The following is a 24,187-nucleotide window of genomic DNA, read 5'->3' on the forward strand; positions in this document are numbered from 1 at the left end:
CTATCATTGAAGCTCAGGGAACAGGGTTCCTGACTCCTTTATGAAATCCCCATATCATTTCAAATGTCCTGCTTGAAGGCTTATTACACTCCCACTGCGCACTTCATTTGGAGCACCTATATCACATTAAATTATCGAATCAGCCAATCATGTGGCAGCAATGCAGTGCATACAATCATGCAGATAAAGGTCAGGAATGTTCACATTAATGTTCACATCACCCATCCGAATGGGGAAAAAATTATATCTTTGTGACTTTCACCGTGGCATGATTGTTGGTGCCAGCAGTTAGGCTGGTTTGAGTATTTCTGTAACTGGGATTTTCAAGCACAACATCATTTCCAAAAGTGGATAGGCTGCTAATTTTGAGGATTGTTGTTGTTGTTGTTGTTGTTGTTGTTGTTGTTGTTGTTGTTGTTGTTGTTGTTGTTGTTGTTGTTACAAATCATTTACACTTTTATTAATTTGTTTAAAAAATCATCAAGGGGAAATTTGAGGTTGATTTTGAGGTAGGCTATGGATACCGTTTCCCGTTTTCAATTATTGTATGTATCTATTCATGTATAGACTGTCACAATTGAGGGTGGGCTGTTCTGTTAGCTATATAAAATATATTCAGGCTTGCTGTGAATAAGGAAATGCTTAAGATTGGTTGCAACGAATGTCTCTCACCATTGTAGGGGGCGGAGAAGAAAACAAAAACGTTTTTTTCTCGTCTGGGTTCTCCTCAAATGCCAAAGCAACGGCTAACGAGGCATTGTCTATACAGTGATTCGCTCCAACTAAGAAGCAGAGCTGATATTAAAACTTTGCCGTTGATTTTTTCTTTACTGGAGAAAGAGATAGCTGTACGAACAGCTATGACTGACCAACGACGCTGTGTTTTTCAGAAATGTACAAAGACGTAAATTATTCGTCTTATGCGTGAATAAGTTTACTCTATGGATCGCACACTGCTTAAGGGATGTGTTTATTTGTCATATTTTATCACCGCGATTGTTTGAAGAAGAAGCTGTTGAAGTGTTAGTGCAGACGGCGACACACGGGAGCCCTTACAGAAAAGCCTACATGGATTTGGGTGTACTGGCTATTTGTGTAAACATATCTTCTCAGATCCTGAAGTACTCCTAGTGTATTGATGCAGCAGCGGTGTAACGGTGAGCGCTCCTATAATCAGCTACACTTCTTACGATTATTACATCTGTGTTTCTAGTGAATAAAACGTATGCTCCTGCTTGAATAAAGAATCGGATGGTTGCTAATTGAATACGTCGGCTAAATATGTTTTTATCGTTCCTTACTTGGCTAGGATATATTGTAGTAGACATTAAAGTTTGACTGTTTTAACGAAGCTTCATAAACTGTTTTATTGCTACCCATCCCCATGATGATCACGACGTTGGCAAAAAAAATGTGCTCCAATGACTGCTTAGTAAACGCATTCGCTTGCGTTTTCCAGTTGCTCCGTCCTTGACTATTTTAATGAGAAACATAATTATATTACTCAGGCTGTACTCTTTGTGGAGAATTTGACTTGGATTGTTCTCCAGTCATTTTCTAAAACTGTGTTTTCTTCTTTAACGTGTTTGCCATGTGCATCAAAACTGCACACTAAAATGTTCAGTGTTAAATAATCTGTTAGAGAATGCCCTACATCAGGTCCCGATTGGACTCCAATGTATGTATACTCTAGAGTTTAATACTGGACTTTTAGTTTATTTCCCCTGATATTTTGGAGAGACCTGCAATGGTCATACTTGTGGTGTGAAAAAATATAGAAAATATATATAGTTTCTAATCCAATATTTAGTCTGACACGCCTACTCGTGACACAACTGAACCGTATAGACGAGCCTATATCTGGACCAACAAGAAGGCGTTGGCGTCATTGTCCCACTCCTTTTCAAACCTTTTATGTCAGAGCTTCGAAGATGAACATGTGGGCCTATTCTACTTCACCCATTTTACTATAGTTCACCATGGGCAAAATACCTTTCAGATATTAGTTAAATGCCCACTTGTCTAGATGATATGATTCATCCTCAGCAAGATGGGGTGGGATGTGGGATGTTGACTCCATTGTGACCACAGTTTGGCAGGTCCACAGCATCACACTCAATACCTCTAGATGCACAGAAATGGAAGGTGGGCCGGACGTAAGAAAGGAAGGGTGTTAGACCCAAATAGGCTGCACCTCGGTAAATGTACAAAAAAAAAGCAGCCATGGAATTGATAAACATCCAAAAAAAACCTTCAAACCCAGGATTGAATATTATGGAACATTCTGAACCACCCTTGTATCTATTCTTCTAAAATGTTTAGCCGTCTAGTTGAGATAGAGCACTTTGTCAGGCAGCCAACTGACTTGCATCTAGGAAAGCAGTGTGTTTTGGCATGAAGATATGTTGCTTGAGGCTATATTGAGTCATTGGGCATAGTATTTGAATTGTGCAGGCATGCTGTGAGAGAAGCTATTCAGCACTAAACCTCAGCCACTTTTCTTTCTGGTCATGGATATCCCAGCTCATATTTGATGGTCATTTCTAGTAGGAGACTGACACCAGTGTTTGGCTGGAAACGGATAGGCTGGAGGCTCTGGTTGTATACTGAATGAAACTCTTGTTTAATTAATCGAGTGAAAGCCATGGGGTGTAAATCACTGGCGAGTCATAGTGTCTGTGTGACAGTGTCCTCTAATATTTAAAAACAAATAATGAGGATAATTGTACAAATGGAGCTTGGTGAAGGGCCAAGTTCTATTGCAGTGTAATCGGACTCTGCCAACTTTTAATACAATCTTTTTTTATTGACAGGTGTTACAAACAAAATGGTAACAAGGATAGGAACAAACATGCCAGGAGAAATGTGGCCAATAAAAAAAGATTGAGCATCGACATGGATACTTTTCACCAGATTATTTTTGCAGTAAGATGATGGCACTGTTTATTAGCTTGCTTCACGTCCCTCTTCAAACCTAGACTCTTGAGTTAAAAAGTACAGCACTGGCATCTCCAGGGCGTTATGAAGAGATTTGTTTGTTCTGCGCTTTCAGTGGCAGATGCAGACTGACTCCTTACCTACATAAGAGAGTACAAGACTAAAGGCTTTTTAAAGACTAAAGTGCGTGTCAGTATGGTAGCGGGAGGTGGACTGAAATGCAGCTGAGGAGTTGAGACAAGTGCATGAAAAGACGTTTTTGTTAAATGGCACTTCGCTCTTTCGATTTTTTTGATGATAAAAGCCCTGTTGGAAGCACCATCTCTGCACCTAAGGCAGGTTTGTACTCCAACCTGCAAGCCTTTTCCAAAGCTTTTAACCACTTTCTTGTTTGATATATTTCTGCTGGAATGTTTGTCCAAAAAGATTTGAGGCAGTAGTGGTTATGCTAAAATGTCATGCCCTCTGTGTGTGTAGACCAGTGGATGTTCCCTGTGGTTACTGGTGTCTCCCTGCTGGAGCCTCGGAATTGTTTGCAATAAATCTATGGACATAATACACTATTTGTTATTGCAAACAAGTGTATCCTGTGTGTGTGTGTAAAATTGTATTTAAGATTGCTTGTGACCGTTGCCACTGCTGAGAGATTTATCAATCCTTAGTAATGCACGCATCTAGTTTTAAATGATGTGATACATGATGGATTCTATTAATGCATAGGTATTTTACCTCAGAGTAAGCTATTTAGTAGCTCTTACAATTTAGTTCCATGGCAATTGCATGGGAATACATATAACAGAAGATTTAAAATATATATATATTATTTATTTTTGTTTAAGATTTTTCCTAAATTTGAAACAAAAAGAAATAGAGCTTTAGTAAGCTATATATATAGCATTGTTCTGTTAAATTAAAAGCAAACAAGCTTGTTCTTTCTTTTTGTAATGGACCAACTTAAGCGACCAGCATGACTCGTAGGCTGTTCCTATAGCCGCTCCTAAGGCAATTCCCCTTTCTTTATTTTTATTTAATCAGGAATACCCCATTGAGATCAAAATCTCTCTTGCAAGGCTACCTGAAAACATATACATTTGTAAATTCAAGCACTTGTTTGCATACTGTTGCTACAGGTGTGCATTTTATTCATTGTCAATGACGTGCAAGAGATCTCTTCATTTTATTCTATTTAGCGTTAAAAAACTGATTTATTTGCGTTACTGCTCCACCACTTCATTTTCTGTGACACCCAGCGTTAATGATCAGTAATCCAGCATATTTTTCGGGGGGAGCATGTCCGCCCCACCCTCCTAGATGGTTGTGGTTCTCAAGCTCTATTCAACCTCCCAAATATGTGATTTATAGTTACACCCTTCATTGCATCATGTTGTTACGATACGGGTTAAGTGTTTAATTCAAGTCAGTTTGGGAGAGGCCTTGTATCTCGACCTTGTTGGGAGGCCCCGCAGAATTGCGTTACAGACTGATCTTTACTGACTCCAAGACTGATCTATTTAATGAATGTTGTTGTTAGGCCTGGGAATAGGTTTATCACTTGGGGTTCTTCTACTGGCCATGGAGTAATTTGTCATAGGTCAGAGAATGATAGCTGTGGTGCACTGGGCCTGTTTAACCAGGTTTTCTTGTCTTTTCCAGCGTTTTGTCGTTCTTCTGATCCTCCTTATTCTAGTTTTGGTAACAGGACATTGTAGCTCCATTTGCTTAGGTAATCTGTGTTCAACTACGCCCCTTTGTGAATTTTAATAATTAGCGTATCAGATAGATTTTTGCCATCAACATTGGCAGAGACAGAGGACTGATAATGGATGCAGGGCTGACTATCTAGTTTAGCACACAGACAATGGGCAAAGACGACAACTTAACATAGACTGCTTCAGTACACATCCAAGAGCTATACATGGAAATATGTGAATGTGAAAATCTCCCACTGTGGGCGTCTGCAAAGCAAATAAATAATACAGCTGGGTAACACAGGGATAATGCAGGAGAGATTGCTGAAGTTTCGAGGCACAGTGCCTGTAACTGACATCCCTCTCTCTCCTTGTTCCTGTTCACAGAGTTACCTTTGCTAACTGACAGAATGCAGATTGCAGTTCAGATATGCAGATTTTTTAATATTTATTTGTGGTGTTTTCATTCCATAATTTTAAACACAAAACCCACCCATATACACTCAGTGATCACTTTATTAAGTAGACCTGTAGACCAGCTTGTTAATGCAGATCTTGTGCAAATCATGTGGCAGCAACTGAATACACAAAGGCATGCAGACGTGGTGAAGAGTTTCAGTTGTTTATCAGATCAAATGTCAGAATGGGGAAGAAACGTGATATAAGTGACTTGATTGTTGGTGCCAGACAGGGTGATTTGAGTATCTCAGAAACTGCTGATCTCCTGGGATTCTCTAAGGCAGAATGGTGGAAAAACAAAAAACATCCAGTGAGCAGCAGTTCTTCAGGCAGAAACCTGTTGTTAATGAGAGAGGTCAGAGGAGAAGGGCCAGACTGGTCAAAGCTGACAGGAAGGTGAATGTATGCGGAAGAGCATCTCTGAACACACAACACATCTAACCTCTTTAGTGGATAGGCTACAACAGCAGAAGACTTAATACATTTAAAAAATAAGTCTAATAAATACCTAATAAACTGTGTTCCATGAAACGCAGTGCAGTCTGTGTGCCACCTCCCACCCATTATGCCTGTCCAGTAACAAGGAAAGAGCCTAATTTAGCTGGCTGTTGGGGCTGGCTTCATTCACTCATCATACTTTTTCATGAAAGCAAACAGCAAATGGTAAACTGTCAGAAAAGGTGCCTTTGTCTGACTGTGACCACCCAAAGATATGAAGAGTTAAAGGTGCAGTTCACCCAAAAATGTAATTAATGTAGGCCACATACTGGCCACATGTTTCCACATACCCAGAGTTTTGACAAGTTTTCTAGATCACCTTGATACAATGGACCTGTAGACCGATATTTTTGTGGCACTCAATGCACAAAAGATTTTACAACAGCAATGTCTCTTTCCACATATAATGCAACGGTCACTCAGTCACTCAGTATTCAACTACTTCTACCCAAAGTAGTCCAACTGTGTATCCAGGCAGATTCGTATGAAATTTGAGTGATTGTGACCTGACCATTGTGACTTATGTGTTTGTGGGCATATCTAAATAAATTGTCTCAGCAGTCATAAAACATTTATAAGGACACAGCAAGCATGGGATTAAATCAGGCATATATTACAGTCCCACAGCCTTGAGATGCGATTCGTATCTTCAATTTATTTCATCCCATTTGTGTTGCTAACTGGAGTACATGCGTGTGATTTTTAAAAAACATTATAACATCGTTGCATCATCTACTGTGACGCACATGATGACTCAATGCTATTCAGTGAAACTACTAAGCATTCATGTTGTCATGGATACACGGTATACAATATTCTCCTATTAAAGTATGTTTTAGACATATTACTATATTTAATGAATTAAGGCTTTTAGGTGGTGTAAAAGATAACTGGCGATATAATTGCTTTTATCATTGCTACGTTTTTAAAACAGGTATATGTAATGGAAAGTATCCCTACAAAATTGGGATGGGTGTTGGCGAAAAAAAAAAAACCTCCTTCCATTGACATTCAGTACATGTACATATGTGTGTGTTATAGCACATTTAAAACAGGGTGACTCAAATGCCAGTGTCTCTTCAGAAGTGATGTTACAGTTGCGAGAGGCGGGGTGGGAGGCTGTTCACAATGTCAGTGTCAAGTTCACAGAGTTAATATGAGTGTGGGGGTGTGGGGTTTGGGGGTAGGCAGCCATCAGAGTGCGGTGGAAGGCCTTCAGGTGGCACACCCACCTAAAACACTGTTTGATGCAATGGACGTGCCATGACCTCATGTAATCAGATGCTGACCTTGGCAGTCCTGTAATAGCAAACGCCGTGGTCGATTGAGCATCTGCGGTCTGCGTTGATGTTTATCCAGGTCAGCTTCAGCTTGGGTGAGAAGCTACGACTCCCCCACCGCAATAGTTTTGGTACCTTCCTGTCAGCTTCCTCCATTCAACCCCGTTTCTACCTCGCCCTAATAAAGGAGACGTGGAGTTAAACTTGGCCCTCTCTGACTGACAATATGAAACTAACAGCATTAAATCTCCTTATGTCAGTGGGGAGTCTAGGGTGGTACTCCTGACCTTGTATGTTGGCCCCTGCTCTCCTGAACCACACCCAGCTGACTCATAAGCGCTCTGGTGAGCATGTGTGCAGTTCACTGCAGAGAGCACTGCAGAGATGGGACTATAGAAAGGGCTTGTAAATAAGACTCACCATGGGACCATAAGTGAAAACCGAAAGCAGATGGAAATGGGTGAGGCAGGTCTTTAAAATGATTCCCGTACTCACATTGGACAGGGACAGTCAGTGGAAGGGGAAAGAGGGCAACCACTGACCACCTGCATGGGGACAGCAGAGTCAAACCTGAATCAGATAAGAACTCTCTGTCCCTAAGGCAAGGGAAAAAATATAGTAATATTTATGAAAAGATTACTATGAACACAGGCATTATAAACACAGTACTTAAACAAATAAATGATTACTGCTTAGAGATACACCCCAGCACCAACTTTTGGAATCATGCTTTTTCTGATTTAATATTTTATTTTATTGTATTTGGTTGCATATCCTTTGCATGCCATGACTTCCTGATGTCTGTGACCTATCCACATCATCAGAGTCTGTATATCTAATTTTCAGGTTGTCCTTCAAGCGGTACTAAAACTTTGCCTTTGAATGGATCTCAATGGGAATTTTGGGATGCGACTAGATTCAGCTATAAATTATGCTGATACAATATGTAACACATTTGTTGGCTAAATGGCTTTAAGTCATCAATAGTCCGGGGTATCAAATGAGCCTGAAACCATTATGCTGCTGCCAGATGTGCAGCAGATGCCTGGCTGTGTTCAGTCAGCTGAATCTAACTATCAGTTACATTTGGTTGATTGAGTAACTGGGTGTTTGATAACCTTTTTCATTAAATAAATTAAATAATTGTTTTAAATTAAATAGGTTCCCTTATATATTACATTTTGTCTGGAGATCTGAAACCATTCCGTGTGACAAATATGCAATGACAGAAGAAATCAGGAAGGGGGCGAAATAATTTTCAAGGCACTGTATAATATCTTGCAGTACATTCCATTTTTGTAATTCTGCCAATGACTGGGCATCACATCATTGTTTTACTGGAGGAAGGAACGGTAATCTGAGAAGACTAGACTTTCCAGGAGAATGTAAGGAGTGTGACTTCATAACGGAAATCAAACAGTCTAACAATGAGGGGGGGGACCAATGGGAACAGAGATTTAATATCACCGCCCTCAAACTCCCACTAGGAATTGTATTGATCCCGAATGCTATGAATTAGTCTTGTTGCATTGATCCAGAAGAGGTGGGGAGTGGGGTATTGCGCATTGTGATCTTGCTGCAGTGTATCGGTCAGGAAGGGCCCAGAACGCACAAGATGTCATTTCTGAGGCCCAGGGTGAAAATAATCTGCAATCAATGAGCATGTGTGTGTGTGTGTGTGTGTGTGTGTGTGTGTAGCCTGTCCGCTTAAGAGATTTGATGCGTTGTGTGTTCAGAGTTTCTCTCCTGCATACCACTGTTGTGGTTATTTGCGTTACTGTCACCTTCCGGTCGGCTTTGACCAGTCTGGCCATTCTCCTCTGACATCTCTCATTAACAAGGCGTTTCTGTCTGCAGAACTGCTGCTCACTGAATTTTTTTTGTTTTGTCTGCACCATTCTTTGCAAACTCTAGAGACAAGTGTCCGTGAAAATCCCAGGAAATCAGCCGTTTCTGAGATACTCAAGCCACCCTGTCTGCCACCAACAACCATTCTGGTCAAAGATCAAATCACTTAGATCAAATTTTTTCCCCATTCTCTTGGTTAATATGAACATTAACTGAAGCTCCTGACTTGTATCTGCATGATTGTATGCATTCCACTGGCATTCCACTGGCATTGGAATTCCACACAATTGGCTGATTAGATAATTGCATGAATAAGTAGGTGTACAAGTGTTCCGTGAGTATATTTTGAGAATAAAGATTAGTAATGAGACCATATTTTCTGCGGTTGCCCCATTGTCAAAGACTATTGGAGAGGGATACACAATGCCCTACAAGACATTTTAAAATGTCTTTTGAAATTGGAGAAGATAACAGCATCTGTTAATCATAAATTGAAACAATTTGCTTAATACTGGGAAAATGGTTTAACTATGTAACGCCCCATAGGCCTGATCACTCCCTACTTGTACATAGTTTTTCCCTTTGTTTGTTCATTCCTTTCCATAAGTATACACCTCTGATAAGTACTATGTGGAGATTTGTGACAAACATGAATATATGATATATACATCTTATAGAATTGTTTGCTTGATGCTGAATTTCAATAAAAAAGAAATGACCAAAAAAAGATTAGTAATGGCGTCTTTATCTGTCCAAACTTTTTTTCAGTGTGTTTTTCCCCATCTCTCTTTTTGAGTGTGTTTCTTCCCCGTCTCTTTGAGCTGGAGAACTCACATAATTCATTTCTTGGGGCCTGGCACCCCACTTGAAGCTTTCTAAAGTTCAGGCTTCTGTTTAACTTAAAAGCATATTTCCCTTTTATCTGACACATATTGTGCGATAAAGACCCATCTAAGTGGGTTGCTCATTTGAGATTGAAATTTAAATTGGTGACTTGGGTAGTTTTCACTGCAATTTAATGTAATACCACTTTTAGAGATTACTGTCGCTAATTCTTAATAAGAAGAAAACAGAATAATGAGAGGTTGTTGTACAGCCATTGTGACTTGACTCACACATTCGCTTTCCTGTTCTTCAGGGTCCCTCTGCAGTCTGGGGCTGTCTTACTCCAACTGGTCATTCATAATGCCTCCAATCAGCTTCCAGGACCTCCCTCTCAACATCTACATGGTCATCTTTGGGACTGGCATCTTCGTCTTTGTCCTGAGTCTCATCTTCTGCTGCTACTTCATAAGGTGAGGCAGGCGTCTGCGTGGCTGCTAAATACTTCAGGTAATCTCATGCTGATTTGTTTTTTTAAAACACTCCCCACAGATCCCTGAGAATTCTCAGACACTTCTTCCTCAGATGGAGAATACAGATGGTTTAATTTTACAACTGTCATGCTTGCATACACCTGCATGCGCACGCACAACCATTTCTCTCATCCTAGTGCTGTCTGAGTTTAAATTCTAGGAAAGGGGAACCAGGGCAATAATTTTCTTTTTCTGATTGATGCCAGCTGCCAATTGCTGGTCTGCCCCTTGGCCAAAATGACAGTTTTTACTGGCTCATGGCAGTGTGTCCAAACCCGTCCAAGAGCGATGAGGCAGGGTGAGGGGAAAGCTGCCCAAAATGATCTGCGTTTGGCGTTTCACACAGCGATGCTGTTCTCTGCATCTTCTTACACATTGGATGACATCAAACTGGAAGTGAAAAAAGCCTTTTGCACTCTGGCCACGGTTCAACCTAAACACCGTTACAACTGTGCGCAGTGTGTATGTGCATGACGGTGTCAAAAAAATCTTTATTTAAAAAGAAAACCTCGATTTTAAAACCGATTGATTTCTAGTTTTGTTTTCGCCCAACTGGTGCTTCTCATTTTCTAAATGTAGTTGCCTATTGTTTGTTTGAATGGGTCTCCTCTCAAATGTTCATGAATGCACCCTTCAGAGCCACTTATTAACAGTGTAAGGTGGAGTTTTTGTGCTTTCCAAAACTGGTTGAGCACACAGCTGAAAGTACTACTTAGTTTTGATACAATTGCATTATAAAATGTACCAACAACATAAAATACAAAATACTAACGATTTAGATTTCACCGTTTCTCTTGAGTAACCTTCTTCAGATGGGAGCCAGGTGAGGCCTGCCACCCTCACACGTGTATGTCACGTGATTGTGTCCACACGGAAGCACTCTGGCAGAGGCCCCTTTTGTTAAAGGCACATTTTAAGGGTTCTTCTTTTTGTTGCTTGGACCCTAAATCTTGTATTCCTCTACTATATGTCCAAAGATACTTTTTTTTCCTCAGGTTCATCAGTTGGCTGTCTCCACAGAAAATATTAATAGTTTTGTGTATGCAAAGGCAACAGAGAAAACTCTGGTTTTGTGGTGTGAGAGGCCATTTCATACTTCCTGAAACCATGATTTAAATGTTTGTAGATTTTGCAGTTAAAAACAAGGATTGTACATTTTAGCACTTCGGTGCTGCTGGGTGGCTAGTATGTGGGTGGGCCCCACAGTTCGGTATTGGGGACCATGCCAGTGCCAACTGCGGCCGGGGGTTCTGCAGGATGACAGACAATTAGCTCTTGTGATGGGAGGGTTTCTGTTGGATGACAGCATCGCCTCATTCATTTGTCATTTGGGAACCTGCAAGTCCACCTGTTAAGTGCCATGTGAAAAGAGGCAGTTGTGAAATGACAAGCTTTGAAGGAGAGAACATGCTTAAAGTTCCAGCAATGAACACTGGTATAGAACATATTCCAAATCAGGGGGAGAGGTATCAAAAATACATTTTAGCATTTGACGTGGATTGCTTTCCGTAAGGCACTGCTTTTCAGTTCAATACTTGGCTTAATACATTAATACTTAATACATGGCTGCATTACAGAGACAAAGTTCACCACCCAATCCCAGCAGGTCATGACATTGGTCAGATATACAAGCTGTAGTTTCCCTGCTGTTTTTTTTGGGGGGGAGCTTTATAAACTGAGATGTCTGAAGATCACTAGTTATTTGTCAGGAGTTTCATAGACCTTCTCAAGTGTATTGTTAGGGTGTTAGGGAGGGCTTAGTGTTAGTGCAAGTTTGTCTCTCTTGCAAGTGGTAAAATAATCCAGAATATCTGGCCTTCAGGTTCAGTGAAGGTTTTGGACCAGGATCCAGGCTGGGTCAAGGAAGGCCAGAATCCCTTTCTTTCTCCCTCACAATGAGCTCTCAAATGAGCAGATGCCATTGTTGTGACAGGAAGAGCATATCCCACAGGAACATGTTCCACAGGAGATTTCCGCTAAAGGTAGACATGGACGTCACTTGGCGGATGTCCCAACCCCGGTGGCCCGTGCTGTGATGTAACTCATTAGGAGGCGGAGGAGTTTTAAGACTTAAGTGCCCAATAGCAGCTGTTGTAATTCGTTGTGATATGATCGTTAGTGTTTATGTTGGACACTTTTGTTTGTGTTATCTTAAAACGTTTTCCATAGCTGCAGTGCAGATGAAAAAAAAAATTAAACACAGACTCTAAACCAGAATCTCTACACCAGTACAGTGAAATATTTAGACAGATAAACAATCTGAAAAAGATGAAAAAAAGCACACCTGCAGTTATTTTGTTTACCTTTTACTCAATATAGCACCACATTCTTTCTCTATTGTTGGTTGAATGTGTTAACATTGTTGAATCAATCGCTTACTTAGTCCTTTGCGGTTTTATTCCAACCACCTGTTTTTTTTCCTCCCCTGGAGCAATGCAGGGTTAAGGGCCTTGCTCAAGGGCCCAACGGCTGTGCAGATCTTATTGCAGCTACACTGGGATTCGAACCCCCAACCTTGCCTGTACCAGTCATTCACCTTAACCACTACGCTACAGGCTGTCCATGGCTGTCCATATCTCTATGTATTTATGATTTCACAGATTAAAAACAAACTGAAGTTGGTTCAGACAAAGAATAAACAGGTGAGGTGAGCTAACTGTTTAATCAACTGCTTTAATTGATCAAGTAAGTACTGAGTAATAATTAAAACCAACACTCTCTTTTCCTCTACACTGTGCAGAAGTGCCCAGCGGAAAGGCTGATAACATGGTCAGAAAGACTTTCCAGGGCAAAATTAAACCAGTGGATGATCAGGACAATTGTGAGCTGAGTCACAGTTACAGTAGTTCCGGTCAATAGCTAGGGAAGGTTTTGTAGAGGGACAGGTTTTTTGAATCCTGATTATTAAAAGTGTAATTTGTTTCAGTATAACACTGCACCCCCTCCCCCCTCCCATACTCCTCATTTCCAATCAGGACTGGGACTGATGGAGATTTCCACAGCAATCACATTTAAGCTGTGGCTTCATCCATTTTATAGGGACCACATCCATTATATTAGGACACAGAGTATTGCTAAATGTGCCCCGCAGCCCTGGGAATGTGAGCCAAACAAGAGGTTCCATCGTGCCATTTAGAATACCAGCCAGAACCAGAGACTTATGCAGAACCACTTAAACAGTGAATATTCTTTTCATACAGCTGGATATGTGTATCCACCAGCAGAGCCTCTGAGAAAGAAGGCAAAAACATATTGCTAATGAGAGAGGTCAGAGGGCCAGACTGGTCAAAGCTGACAGGAAAGTGACAGTAACTTCAATAACCACACATTACAACAATGCTATGCAGAAGAGCATCTCTGAACACACAATGCCTCAAACCTCTTAACTGGATAGGCTACAGCAGCAGATAAATACCTAATAAAGTGCTCAGTGAGTGTATATACTCATCAGTAAACAGTTACAAAACCAAAAGCACAAAAGATAATACCCCCCCTCCCTACTTGTGTACATGTAGGCAAAGATGGGTTGGATGACCTTCTCATCTGCAGCTATCCAAAACTCGTAACACTTGTATGGTGATCTGTCCCCATGTGTATGCAAGTCAGTTAGTGTTGGTCAGGGAGGTTTATATTACTTGTAATAGTGGGGCAGAAATGAAGTTAGGGTTAATACATTTTTTTGGACGTCCATAATGTTGATTAGCCATGACGCAAGTCAACAAATTGTTTGGGGGGATATCCGACTAGAAAGGCTTTCATGGGTACAGACATTTAAAAAATCAGTTAACAGATATTGTGTATTGTAATGTAGGGCTTTGCGTCGTCCAGCCAGCCGGTGGTCTTTGTCGAGGGAACTGTGCACGCGGCGTCTCAGAGCAGGCAGAACTTCCTCCAAACTTAACTACTTCCCAACTCAAACAATCAGCGCCAGATCTTTATCGCCTCTGTTTTTGTTCCTGCTGTTATTTTTGGATTTTTGGATGTGGTCGACCCCTGCCATGAAACAACGGAGCGCCATTCTTTGTTAGTTTTTCGGGAGCACCGAAACAACAGGCCGGTCCCCAACGGTGTTTCAGCGGCAGCATATCACCTTGAAAAATAACATATAACTTTGTTGTGGCCTTTGTGCCAATGGGTGGTGGCACGTGGCCAGCAAGCCAAACACATGTAGGCATTGTATTAGCCATATTCATAGTCACTTCCTCAGCAATGCTAAATGTAGAGACAACGTAAAGTCTCTTAATCGGCTGGCAGTGCAACCTAATGGTAAGGGAACTGGGCTTGTAACTGAGATTGTTGTTTTCAGTCCCAGACACTGCTGTGTACCTTCCAGCAAAGTTGGTAACCTGAATTACATCCAGCTGTATAAATTGACTGCATACAAATAAATTAAATGGTCTAAGTTCTGGATATGAGCATCTGCTAAAATATTAATAAGATGTTGGGGCCACCAACATCTGGTGGTGTTTGGCTGGTATGGTCTCTGTGCCCTGTACGTGGCGTATTGTCTACCAGTTCTCTAGTTCTGCGGAAGGAATATGGCACCGCTCTCACACAAGGTTGATCGACTCAACTCAAGTTAGTTGGTAAGTGGGAAACAATGTTGTGGCCATTCTTCCCAAAATACTTCATAAATGCCTGATTCGGTTCATCTCTGGCACCCGGGAAGGCCATGGCATGTATATAATGTCAAAATTAGGTTTTGTAGGCACCTCTCTCTTCAGGAATGAAACACTTTTATATGGGGCAAAGTACCATTAGGTAGCGATCGCCATCAACCCTGCCATCAGAGGGGATGAGTGCACCGAAACTATGCCAGGTGAATGCGCCCCACACTTTTATGGAACCACCAGAACCCTTTGCTGTTGAAACACTGTTTTCGGGGGTTATTTTGTTCAGTAGCATACAGTCTCACTTCACAGTCTGACTTGCCTCTCTTCAGCCTCTCAGAAGGATCTGAGATGGTCTCTAATAATCGACTGCCCCCTACGCTCTGTGATGAGACTTGGAAAGTCCATGCCCGTGCAGTTTTGTCTGCCTTGACCATTACCTTCTGAAAATGGCCTCTTTATAACCTGTATGTCATCCATAGGGCCAAAAATGGCCAGTAGTTATTTTGCATGTTTTTTTTCGCAGATTAGTCTGTCCTTGTTGCCCGTGCAACAAGTGCAAGACTGACAATGTAAAAATGTAGTTCAGCAAATTTGTTGTATTAGTACAAATGGAAACTGTGCAGTCCTTTTGGTTCATTGTCCATGTTAATTATGGATTTGTACCAGGTATCAGGTTACCATGACAAGCCACCTCGGCACAGTATCCTCTGTTGAATAAAAGCAATTTGATGATTAGCAGGAACTTGTAGTACTTGTCAGTGCTGTTACCACAACAACCAATATGTTGTTGTACTGAAGCAAGAATGTTGGTCAGCCCCTAGTTTTGTGTACCCTTGCCTTATTGTAAATAATTATGCAAACCGTAAGGAAGTGAGTCTTACTGTGGTACAACAGATATACAATGTATACAAGGTAAACAGATGTCCAGACATCCTTGACCGTCCTTGGCCTTGGTCTTGCTCTTGTGCATTCAGACATTAGTCATTGGTGAATAGCACTAGACAAATAAAACTGAAGTGAACAGAGGGCTGAAGCTGCCCTCTGAACTGAAGTCTCCTTTCCTGGATAATTTATGCAGAATAACATCTCTGGGTGCTTTGCCGTGTTCTTGTTGTCCCACAGAGATGGTTTTGTGGAGCTCAAATGACTCACAGGGTCAGCTCTACACTGTATTGGTCAGTAATTGGGGAAATAAAGCTGCAAGTGTTTCCGTATCAGTCTCAGGTACTTCAACCTCTAATGCTTATCATTTACCTCCCGGAGACCAAGATAATAATTTTTCAGTGTGGACACTGTTGCGCATGGTCTTTCAAAAATCAGGTCTTTGTGCCTGTTTATCACCTATTTATTTCCTCCCTAAATAATGCTGCAAAGACGCATTTGGTGATTTGGGTTGCCATGGGGACCCGAGTATTCCTGATTGTCTGTACTAGAGGGTAGGGCTGTGCCACGCAATAGACAGAAGACAGAAAGAATAAGGATGATACTTTCTGTTATGACAGAAAGAATAAGGATGATACTTTCTGTTATGAATATATTCATTGAACTGGGATGGCACAACACGCAGAGGAGCAGTACCAAATGAAAACGCTATTTATATCTCTGCAAATGACAGTGGCTTCATGTTTGTTCATACTCTCATAAATGTCACAGAAACCCAAGCCTCCAAGTCATAAAATCTTATTTAGTGGAGGTAGGAAAAGATTAAGAATGGGTTCCTGCTCCTAAATATGAAACTATTTGGTCTGGAGCTGGAGGAAGCTAAAGTGAATGTGAAATCATCTTTTTGTTATTTTAGTTGGAGTGAATTGTCATCTGAAACACACGCAAGCACCGACTACCGTCTAACATCTGAATGAATCTGACGGTGGGGCAATTCTTAATTCACCTTTCTAGTGCTGAAACCTACCTGTCATTGTGATGTCATTTACCCCAATGGATTCACAGTGACCACAGAGGCACACTGTGCTGTTTAATCAATCTATGGCACATATGCATTTTTTAAGTCAATGAATCCTGGTCTTAATGGCAATGGTCCTACAGTTTTGAAAAGTGAATTGCAATGTGGTATTGGTCGTGGAGTAGGAACTTTGATGAGTTGACACAGCTGAATTGGGTTTTTTTTTTTTATTGTGAAACTACCGGTTTTGCAAGATGCACCTACTCAGCCAAATGGAGAGGGGCTGCAGCAACTGACATCCCTACCTGCCAGTTGAAATTTACATTTTTACATTTACAAGTTCCAGTTTTCTAGTGGAAATCACCATGGCACAATTTGGTTTCATTACATGCAAAATATTTTGCCTGAAGGTGGAAATCACTATTGGCTGGATTAAAAAATTATTTGTGTACAACTATTTTTAGAAACAGTTCTAGTTTCAAGTGGAAGTCAGCATGGTGCCATTTGGTTTTGTTACATGGAAAATATTTTGTCTGAAGGTGGAAATTACTACAGACGGAATTAAATATGTTTTGTCTATGATTAAATGATTAGACTATCAGTCCTCAGTTGTTATAAGCTTTTCATATAAAACCAATTGATTCAATTGCAATCTGCCTTCCCAACACCGCCTGATCTGCAGTTACCCCTCTGTGTCATTACTGCACAAACACAATATTGTATTCTCAAAAATATACAAATAACTTTACTCTGTCTACCCACGGCAGTTCACTGGCCTCCCCTCAGACCGGGGCCTGGTGATGACACTGCCTGGTACTCTGAGTCTGACCAGGTTGACACTCCTTACATGAAATTGGTCCATCCAACTTCCACAGATGTGCATGGTGAAGAACTAAATTGTCAGGCATTTCTTCTGACCAATCATAATATAGGGGATCATTTAGAGGCACGATTCTAACCAATTTGATCAATTTTTATTATGCTGGCTAGGACCAATCAGATAACCTTACTGCCGTTTCAAAATGCTCTAGAGAAGTGAGGCTATTGGGTGACTCCACAATATGTGGAGATGTGATGACTGCACCATTAATTAAAATGTCAGGATTAACTGAATTACTGATCCTCGCTGTAACATGCAGTCTGTTTTTAAGGGTCAAGCATGAATTAGCTGTTCCTGTTAGTTAAGAAGGGTTAAAAAGGGTTCAGGTGGGTGTAGAGCCAGGTCAACCAAATAGAGTTCATGAAGCCTTTCTCAGTCTTTCTTAAATGTGAACTTTTGCAGGTCCTGGGATTTGTTTGTACAAACCCTACAGCACAGTAGAGGAAGCCATATTAGCCTTGTCAGTGATTTATAACAAGGCCTTCAGTGGTTTGAATAATGAAAGTAACTGAAACACGGCAGCAAGGTCAGCATGCTACTTATGTATTTACAGGCTGTCTTTATTCACGTACAGATTCATTTATTTTCAATGGTATAAATCTGTATTTCTCCTCTCTTATTCTCTGCCCTCACAGTAAACTGAGACACCAAGCCCAGAGCGAACGGTTTGGATACAAGGAGGTAAGTGCTGATGATTACAGCCCTGTCCAATGTCCTCAATACCTACCTGGAAATAAACCCAATTATTATCTAAATAGACAGGCTCTGATGTTGTAACCATGCTCAGTTACCATTCTAACAGTGCCTATCTGTGGCTGCCAAATGTCGAATTGTAATGTAAATGTGCAGTCGTGATAATGAAGATGTAGGTAGGACTCATAGAAAAAACATCCACAATGCTGTTTTTTACATTTCATCACAAAACAGAGAATAATTAAAGAGGCATTGCGGATCTGAACTGAGAACAAATTGAGATGCAGTGTATGATCAGAACGCCAGATGACGGTGGTCCAGTTCAGTCGCGGTGGCTCGTGCTCAGTAACAGCAGTCCTCCGGCTGTGTGCAGTAGTAGTGCTGGGATTGACTGACAGTGACAGTTGAGGAGTGGAGGCTGGGTCATCGCTGGGTCAAACACTCCAACCCTCAAACCCAGCTCCTCAGACTGGATTTTCAACAGGGGAAAAAAAATGGTGTTCAGTCAGGGTCAGGGCATTGCGTTTTCTGGAAAAGGGCACGTATTTGTGGAAGTGCAGCGATCTGTGTTCCCATCTTCCCGGATCTTCAGTTCCCAGAGGATGGGGCGCGACCAGAATGCCTCATGCATGGAATGTGATTTTTTTTATGGCCATAAAAGTAAAATTGGTAGATGAACAAATTCACCTTCGCAGTTTTTGTTATCATTACATTACTTTACGAATATTGTATGTTTTCTATTGAGCTAGTTTTATTATTTAAATGTTACCAGCTAACATCAATATTATTCAAAAGGCCATTACTAATATCATTGTTTTGGGTATGACAACTTTTAGATGGCACTGACAATAGGAATAGGCCTAATTAGACTTCACAGAACACTTGTTATGCAAAAAGAATGATTAAAATGTACCAGGTAGTTGTTATTATATTTATTTTATGTAAATGTGAGTTTTTAATTATCTTAATGTCAATATAAACCCTGCAGGTTATATTCAAAGGGGACACCAAGAAATTAAATCTTCATGGGGTAAGGATTGCATATTCAATTCAAGCACTGTTTCAGCTTCTGTTCACAAGACGACCAGATTAAATTGACTGTAAATACATCTTTTCTTTTACTTAACTGTTGCCAGTATCTCAGGTCAAGAGCCTCCCTCACTGCAGAATAAATTCATGAAAAAACAGATTTTCTGTTGTCCGTAGCTGCACACACGCACTGAGTCTGCCTTCTGAGACTGAAGACTCTACAGACCTGGTCCTGGAAAACTGAAGTTTTGCCAATGACTGCAGTAATTAGTCCAGTGCTGAATGACAACAAAGTCCAGCAGAAATTGTTGTGGAGAGTTTCCCTGATAAAGCAAACCTGTGATATCCTACCCATCTTCTCTTTTTGCCCCTACCCCTCTGCATTACCCTCTTGCCCTTCCCCTTATGGTCCAATCACCCCCTTCCTGCCTCTGTCCCTCCCCATGTCTCCACCACAGCAGACATGTGCTGTCTGCCTGGAGGACTTCAGAGTGAAGGACGAACTGGGAGTGTTGCCATGCCAACATGCCTTTCACAGGAAGTGAGTAGCGAATGAGACACAGAGACTGGTGCAGTGCCGTGGCTTTGAATTCCCAATGGCCAGGAGGCCGAAGCATTTCAGAGATATGTTATTCCCCAGAGATAGAGTCTGCCATCCACACCATTACTAACATACTATAGCAACCTGGAGATACAGTACAGGTGTACACACAGAGAAACATATGCGTACACGCACGCACGTGCACACACACAGTCACAGTGCAGGTGCACTGCAAAGAGATGCAGGAAAAATTAAGCTCACATTTTAGAAAGCAACATTGTGCCTATCAATTCACAAAAAAGCTGATTTTAACTATTACCAGTAGTAAGATTTTTAAAAATCCATGGTACCCATTTTAGGTCAGAATTTTACAGGTTTTTAATTGTATGGAAAATTCCGATTCAAGTTTATCAGCCGGAATAGTGATAATTGGAGGAGGGCTGTTAACAATAGGTCAAATTATAGATTTCCTCTGGAGTTCCATTTTAAGGGCTGTTTGTAAATAGCCTCAGCTACGTTTCTGGTACAAAGGGTGTGTTTGAGAGGAAACCCCATTTTAACCTTTCCTGTTTTCCATGGCAAAGCGTGAATGGAGGACGTATACCAATTATGTGTGTGCGTGGATGAGGGTGGGGTCAGTGCATTTGTTGCTGTGTGCCTGTGTGTGTGTATGCTTGTGTTAGCGTCGGTAGAGTGGGTGGCACATTTGTTAATGTATGAGTGTGTCTGTACTTAGGGTGCATTTATTAATGTATGAGTGTGTCTATACTTCGGGTGCATTTGTTAGTGTATGTGCACTGAAGTGTGTACATAGACTAGAGTGTGCCTATTGGTCTGTGTGTCTGGGGCATTTCAGGTATATGCAGTGAATTAGTTGGTGTGTTTGTGTTTGTTTGAGTGAGAACAGACAGTGAGTTTCTATACTGTAAAATTGTCTTACGTGAGGCGGTGGAGTTGCAGGCTGCTCTTTCCATTGTTTGCCTCTGTCCATGGCCTTGATAAATGTCTGTAGCGTTTGACAAGCTAAAGCAGGCTCGTACTGAAACAGGTGAGCATAGTGCCAGCTGTACCTTGTAGTCATTTTGGTCAGCACATGATTGGCCACTATCTTGGCTCAACCTCCTTGCACAATAGCGACTCCTGTGATCAAATGGGTCCCTGCAGCCTGTCAGTATGAAGGGGTACAGATAGCCTCTCAGTCTAAGAACTGCAAAGCTCACATCGGGGAGTTCAGAGCAAAAAGAAGTGACGGTTTGGCTAAAACACAACTGGGCTCTCCAAAAAGTAGGGTAAAACTAATCATAGAATTTCTGTAAACAGGGCTGGTTCTATAAAGTGAATATTTTACCATGTCATGATAAATAATAAAAGCGTGCCATATTTTTAGGTTATTAATAAAGTCCCTGTTTTCTAATGCCAGTGTTGTACCTTCACTAGTTTTCTGTGGTAATCTCGCCTACCATAAAACGCTGATGTCAGCCCTATGTCGCCCATACATCGCCGAGCTACAGTGGTCGGTTGTACTACAGTGCAGCCCATGAGTTTGGGGTGCCTGTACCGCAAGCGCAGGTAAACCCCTCTGCCCTTTGCCGTGTCCTGCAGGTGCCTGGTGAAGTGGCTGGAGGTCCGCTGCGTCTGCCCCATGTGCAACAAGCCCATCGCCGGCCGCCCAGGGCAGAGGCACAGCCTCGGGACGCTGCTGGACGAGCTGGTGTAGAGACACACCACATCCACGCCACCGCCAGCGAACAAATCAGACACGCCAGCAACGAGCAAGAACGCGGAACAACCCTCTGGGCGGAGACACCACACTGGCGACGAGTAAGGAGAACGCGGGAAGAACAGGCTGTCAAGAAAGCTTTTTAAAAAACTCTGGGAACTGAGGCTTACGATGTGGACAGTGGGACTCAACCAAATGAGATTGAAATGTTCCTCTGACAGCGGCAGTTCATCTAGTTCATAGAACACATTTGATGAACCTTGAGTCTGGATGCAAGGGATTAAAAATAAATGTAATTTACAGGACGTTCCTGTTCAGGCTTGTGGACATGAAGGAAATTGGAACTAGTATGGCAGTGCAATTATATATGTACAATGACCATGGGTATGTATGTACATACGTATTTCTGACTTAACTGTGAGCAATTATCATCTGTGAAAATTCATTTGTTTATTGAGACTGGCATTTTTTTGTAAAAAAATATTTCCAAATAAGAATATGTTGTGTGTACAAAAGTGAAACTGAAAAAGCATTGGAAACACACACAGTGATTTGTGGAGTGACCCCGGGGCCAAATTTTCTTGGCACATTTTCTGTATGCATTCACCAGGTCTCAGGGCGTGGAGGGCCACAAACCAGCTCTATCTCACAATGCACTGCCATACGGTAAGCTTCACACATTCCCGAAACAAACAGAAGTGTTACTGTTTCAGAAAATATATGAATCAAAGAAACCAAATGCCTTGTGTTAACTTGAACAAAGTTAACAGTTAGCACAGTGGTAGTTGTGGGGATATATACACTCAGTGAGCAGTTTATTAGGTATTGATCAGACATATTTTTTTGACTTATTGGTCTTCTGCTGTAGTAGCCAATCCACTTGGAGGTTTGACACATTGTGTGTGCAGAGTTGCTTTTCTGCACACACTGTTGTAATGTGTGGTTATTCTGTTACCTTCCTGTCAGCTTTGACCAGTCTGGCCTTTCTGCTCTGGCCTCTCATTAACAAGGTGCTTTTGCCCACAGAACTGCTGCTCACTGGATGTTATTTGTTTCTCACACGATTCTCTGCAAACTCATAGAGACTGTGGTATGAAAATCCCAGGAGATCAGCAGTTTCTGAGATACTCAAACCACCCTGTCTGGCACCAATATTCATTCCATGGTCAAAGTAACTTAGATCACATTTCTTCCCCATTCTGACATTTGGTCTAAAAATATCTGAACCTCTTGACATGTCTGCATGCTTGTATGCATTTAGTTGCTGCCACATGGTTGGCTGATGAAATATTTGCATTAACAAGCTGGTGTACAGGTCTACCTAATGCAGTGGTCACTGAGTGCATGTTTTCTTTGCTGTGGGGTAACTAGCATTTACATTTTTGGAGCTCTGGTAGAAAGCACTCTTGTCTCGTCATTCACAGAAGAGCGACACATTTGTGCATTTCAAGGTCAAACAATCCTTATCTGTGATTCCAGTCACTATCCTTTCTGGTTGGAGTCTGGGCAAATTGCACTAAAAACCAGCATGAAAATCAGAACTCCTACTTACTAATAAGCAAAGGAGGATGCTGGGGGGGAAAAAATCCCAAAAGCTTTAGAAGTGAACCTGCCTTGTCAATTTGACAGTTTGGTATTGAAAGTTGCCATGATAGGATAGGTCAGTCTGGTAGCTTAGCAATGTGATTCATCTACACAAGATATTTGTGTAGATTAATTTGTGTGGGCCAGGCAACCACAGGCTCAGAGACCTGATATCAATAGTTTTAATTAAGCTTGAATTTTACCCAGTAAGATGGTGACCGGAGGGCAAATCCAAGAAACTTTCTTCAGCTCACAGAAGTCAGTCTAATACATACAGTGCTGTGAAAAAAAGTATTTTCCCCTTCCTTTATTACTGCATATTTGTGTCACAGAATGGTTTCAGATCTAAATGTAACATAAGACGAATGGAACCTGAGTGAACACAAGACACATTCTTTAATTTCATTTGTTCAATGTAAAAAATGTTTAATACCAATGTACCCCCTGTGAATTCTGTTTATTGCACTGTAAGAATAACCAATATTTCAGTGTGTCTGACTGTAAAAGAAAAGATGTGCAGATTGAGGAGTCTCCTAATAAAGGTTATCCAGGCACGATGGAGGGAAGGTCTTGGAGGTAGGCGAACAGTCCCGCCACACGGAGCAGCGAGGAACAGGATTGGTTCAACAGGGGCGACCCTTAGTGACGAAAAAATGAGTGGTAAAAGTGCCTGACATTAGTAACTCACACATTTCTGTTACCTCTTCATATACAGCATTAAATGGAAATAAAACCCTTTTGTTTCATTGTGTACATTTTGCTCTCCATGTGTTAGTTGGGCGTGTCAGACAGTGCTTCTGCATTGTTTTTGGGGTCCCCAGGATGGTTTTTCGAGAAGGGCTCTCAGCGCAGTGATGTGGCCCACGACCAGGAAAGGAATCCAGACGCTGAAAGTTGGTAAAGTCTGCCAGCTTAAACAACCACTTTTTCCATCAGTCAACATGAATATAAATTATGGCATATTTGTATAATTAATGCGGAGCCATATCTGTGGTTTGCACACTGTACTTCATGAAGCTTATTCGGGTGTTCCTTTTATTTTTTCTGTAGCTGTATATAACTACTTGTGGATAGTGATTAATTTTCCATCCTCCGGCAGTTGAAGTATGAATGAAAGGACATGACCTGAAAGGAATATCCAGATATTTCAATGGAGTGTAGA

General features: G+C 41.4%; 1 protein-coding gene across 2 annotated transcripts; it reads left to right on the forward strand.

The window, feature by feature from the left end:
• Positions 1-745: 745 nt before the first annotated feature.
• LOC133142477 (RING finger protein 122-like) lies at positions 746-23,757 on the forward strand. Of its 2 annotated transcripts, XM_061263720.1 has the most exons (6): positions 746-1,157; positions 9,849-10,005; positions 18,094-18,139; positions 19,140-19,181; positions 19,639-19,721; positions 21,324-23,757. In XM_061263720.1, exons 1-6 carry the CDS (start codon positions 1,139-1,141, stop codon positions 21,436-21,438), a joined length of 462 nt encoding a protein of 153 aa, XP_061119704.1. In that variant the 5' UTR covers positions 746-1,138; the 3' UTR covers positions 21,439-23,757. The 2 variants fall into 2 exon arrangements, with proteins under 2 accessions (XP_061119704.1, XP_061119705.1); XM_061263721.1 differs by lacking the exon at positions 19,140-19,181.
• The last annotated feature ends 430 nt before the right edge of the window (positions 23,758-24,187 follow it).

Source organism: Conger conger, chromosome 12 (assembly GCF_963514075.1).
Source record: "Conger conger chromosome 12, fConCon1.1, whole genome shotgun sequence".
In the NCBI taxonomy this organism is placed as follows: Eukaryota; Metazoa; Chordata; class Actinopteri; order Anguilliformes; family Congridae; genus Conger; species Conger conger.

Excerpts from the sequence above, each read along its gene's own strand:
- LOC133142477 (XM_061263720.1), top strand. Across the intron at positions 10,006-18,093 it reads TTCTGCTGCTACTTCATAAG|TAAACTGAGACACCAAGCCC; the intron begins GTGAGGCAGGCG and ends CTGCCCTCACAG. Across the intron at positions 19,722-21,323 it reads CAACATGCCTTTCACAGGAA|GTGCCTGGTGAAGTGGCTGG; the intron begins GTGAGTAGCGAA and ends CGTGTCCTGCAG.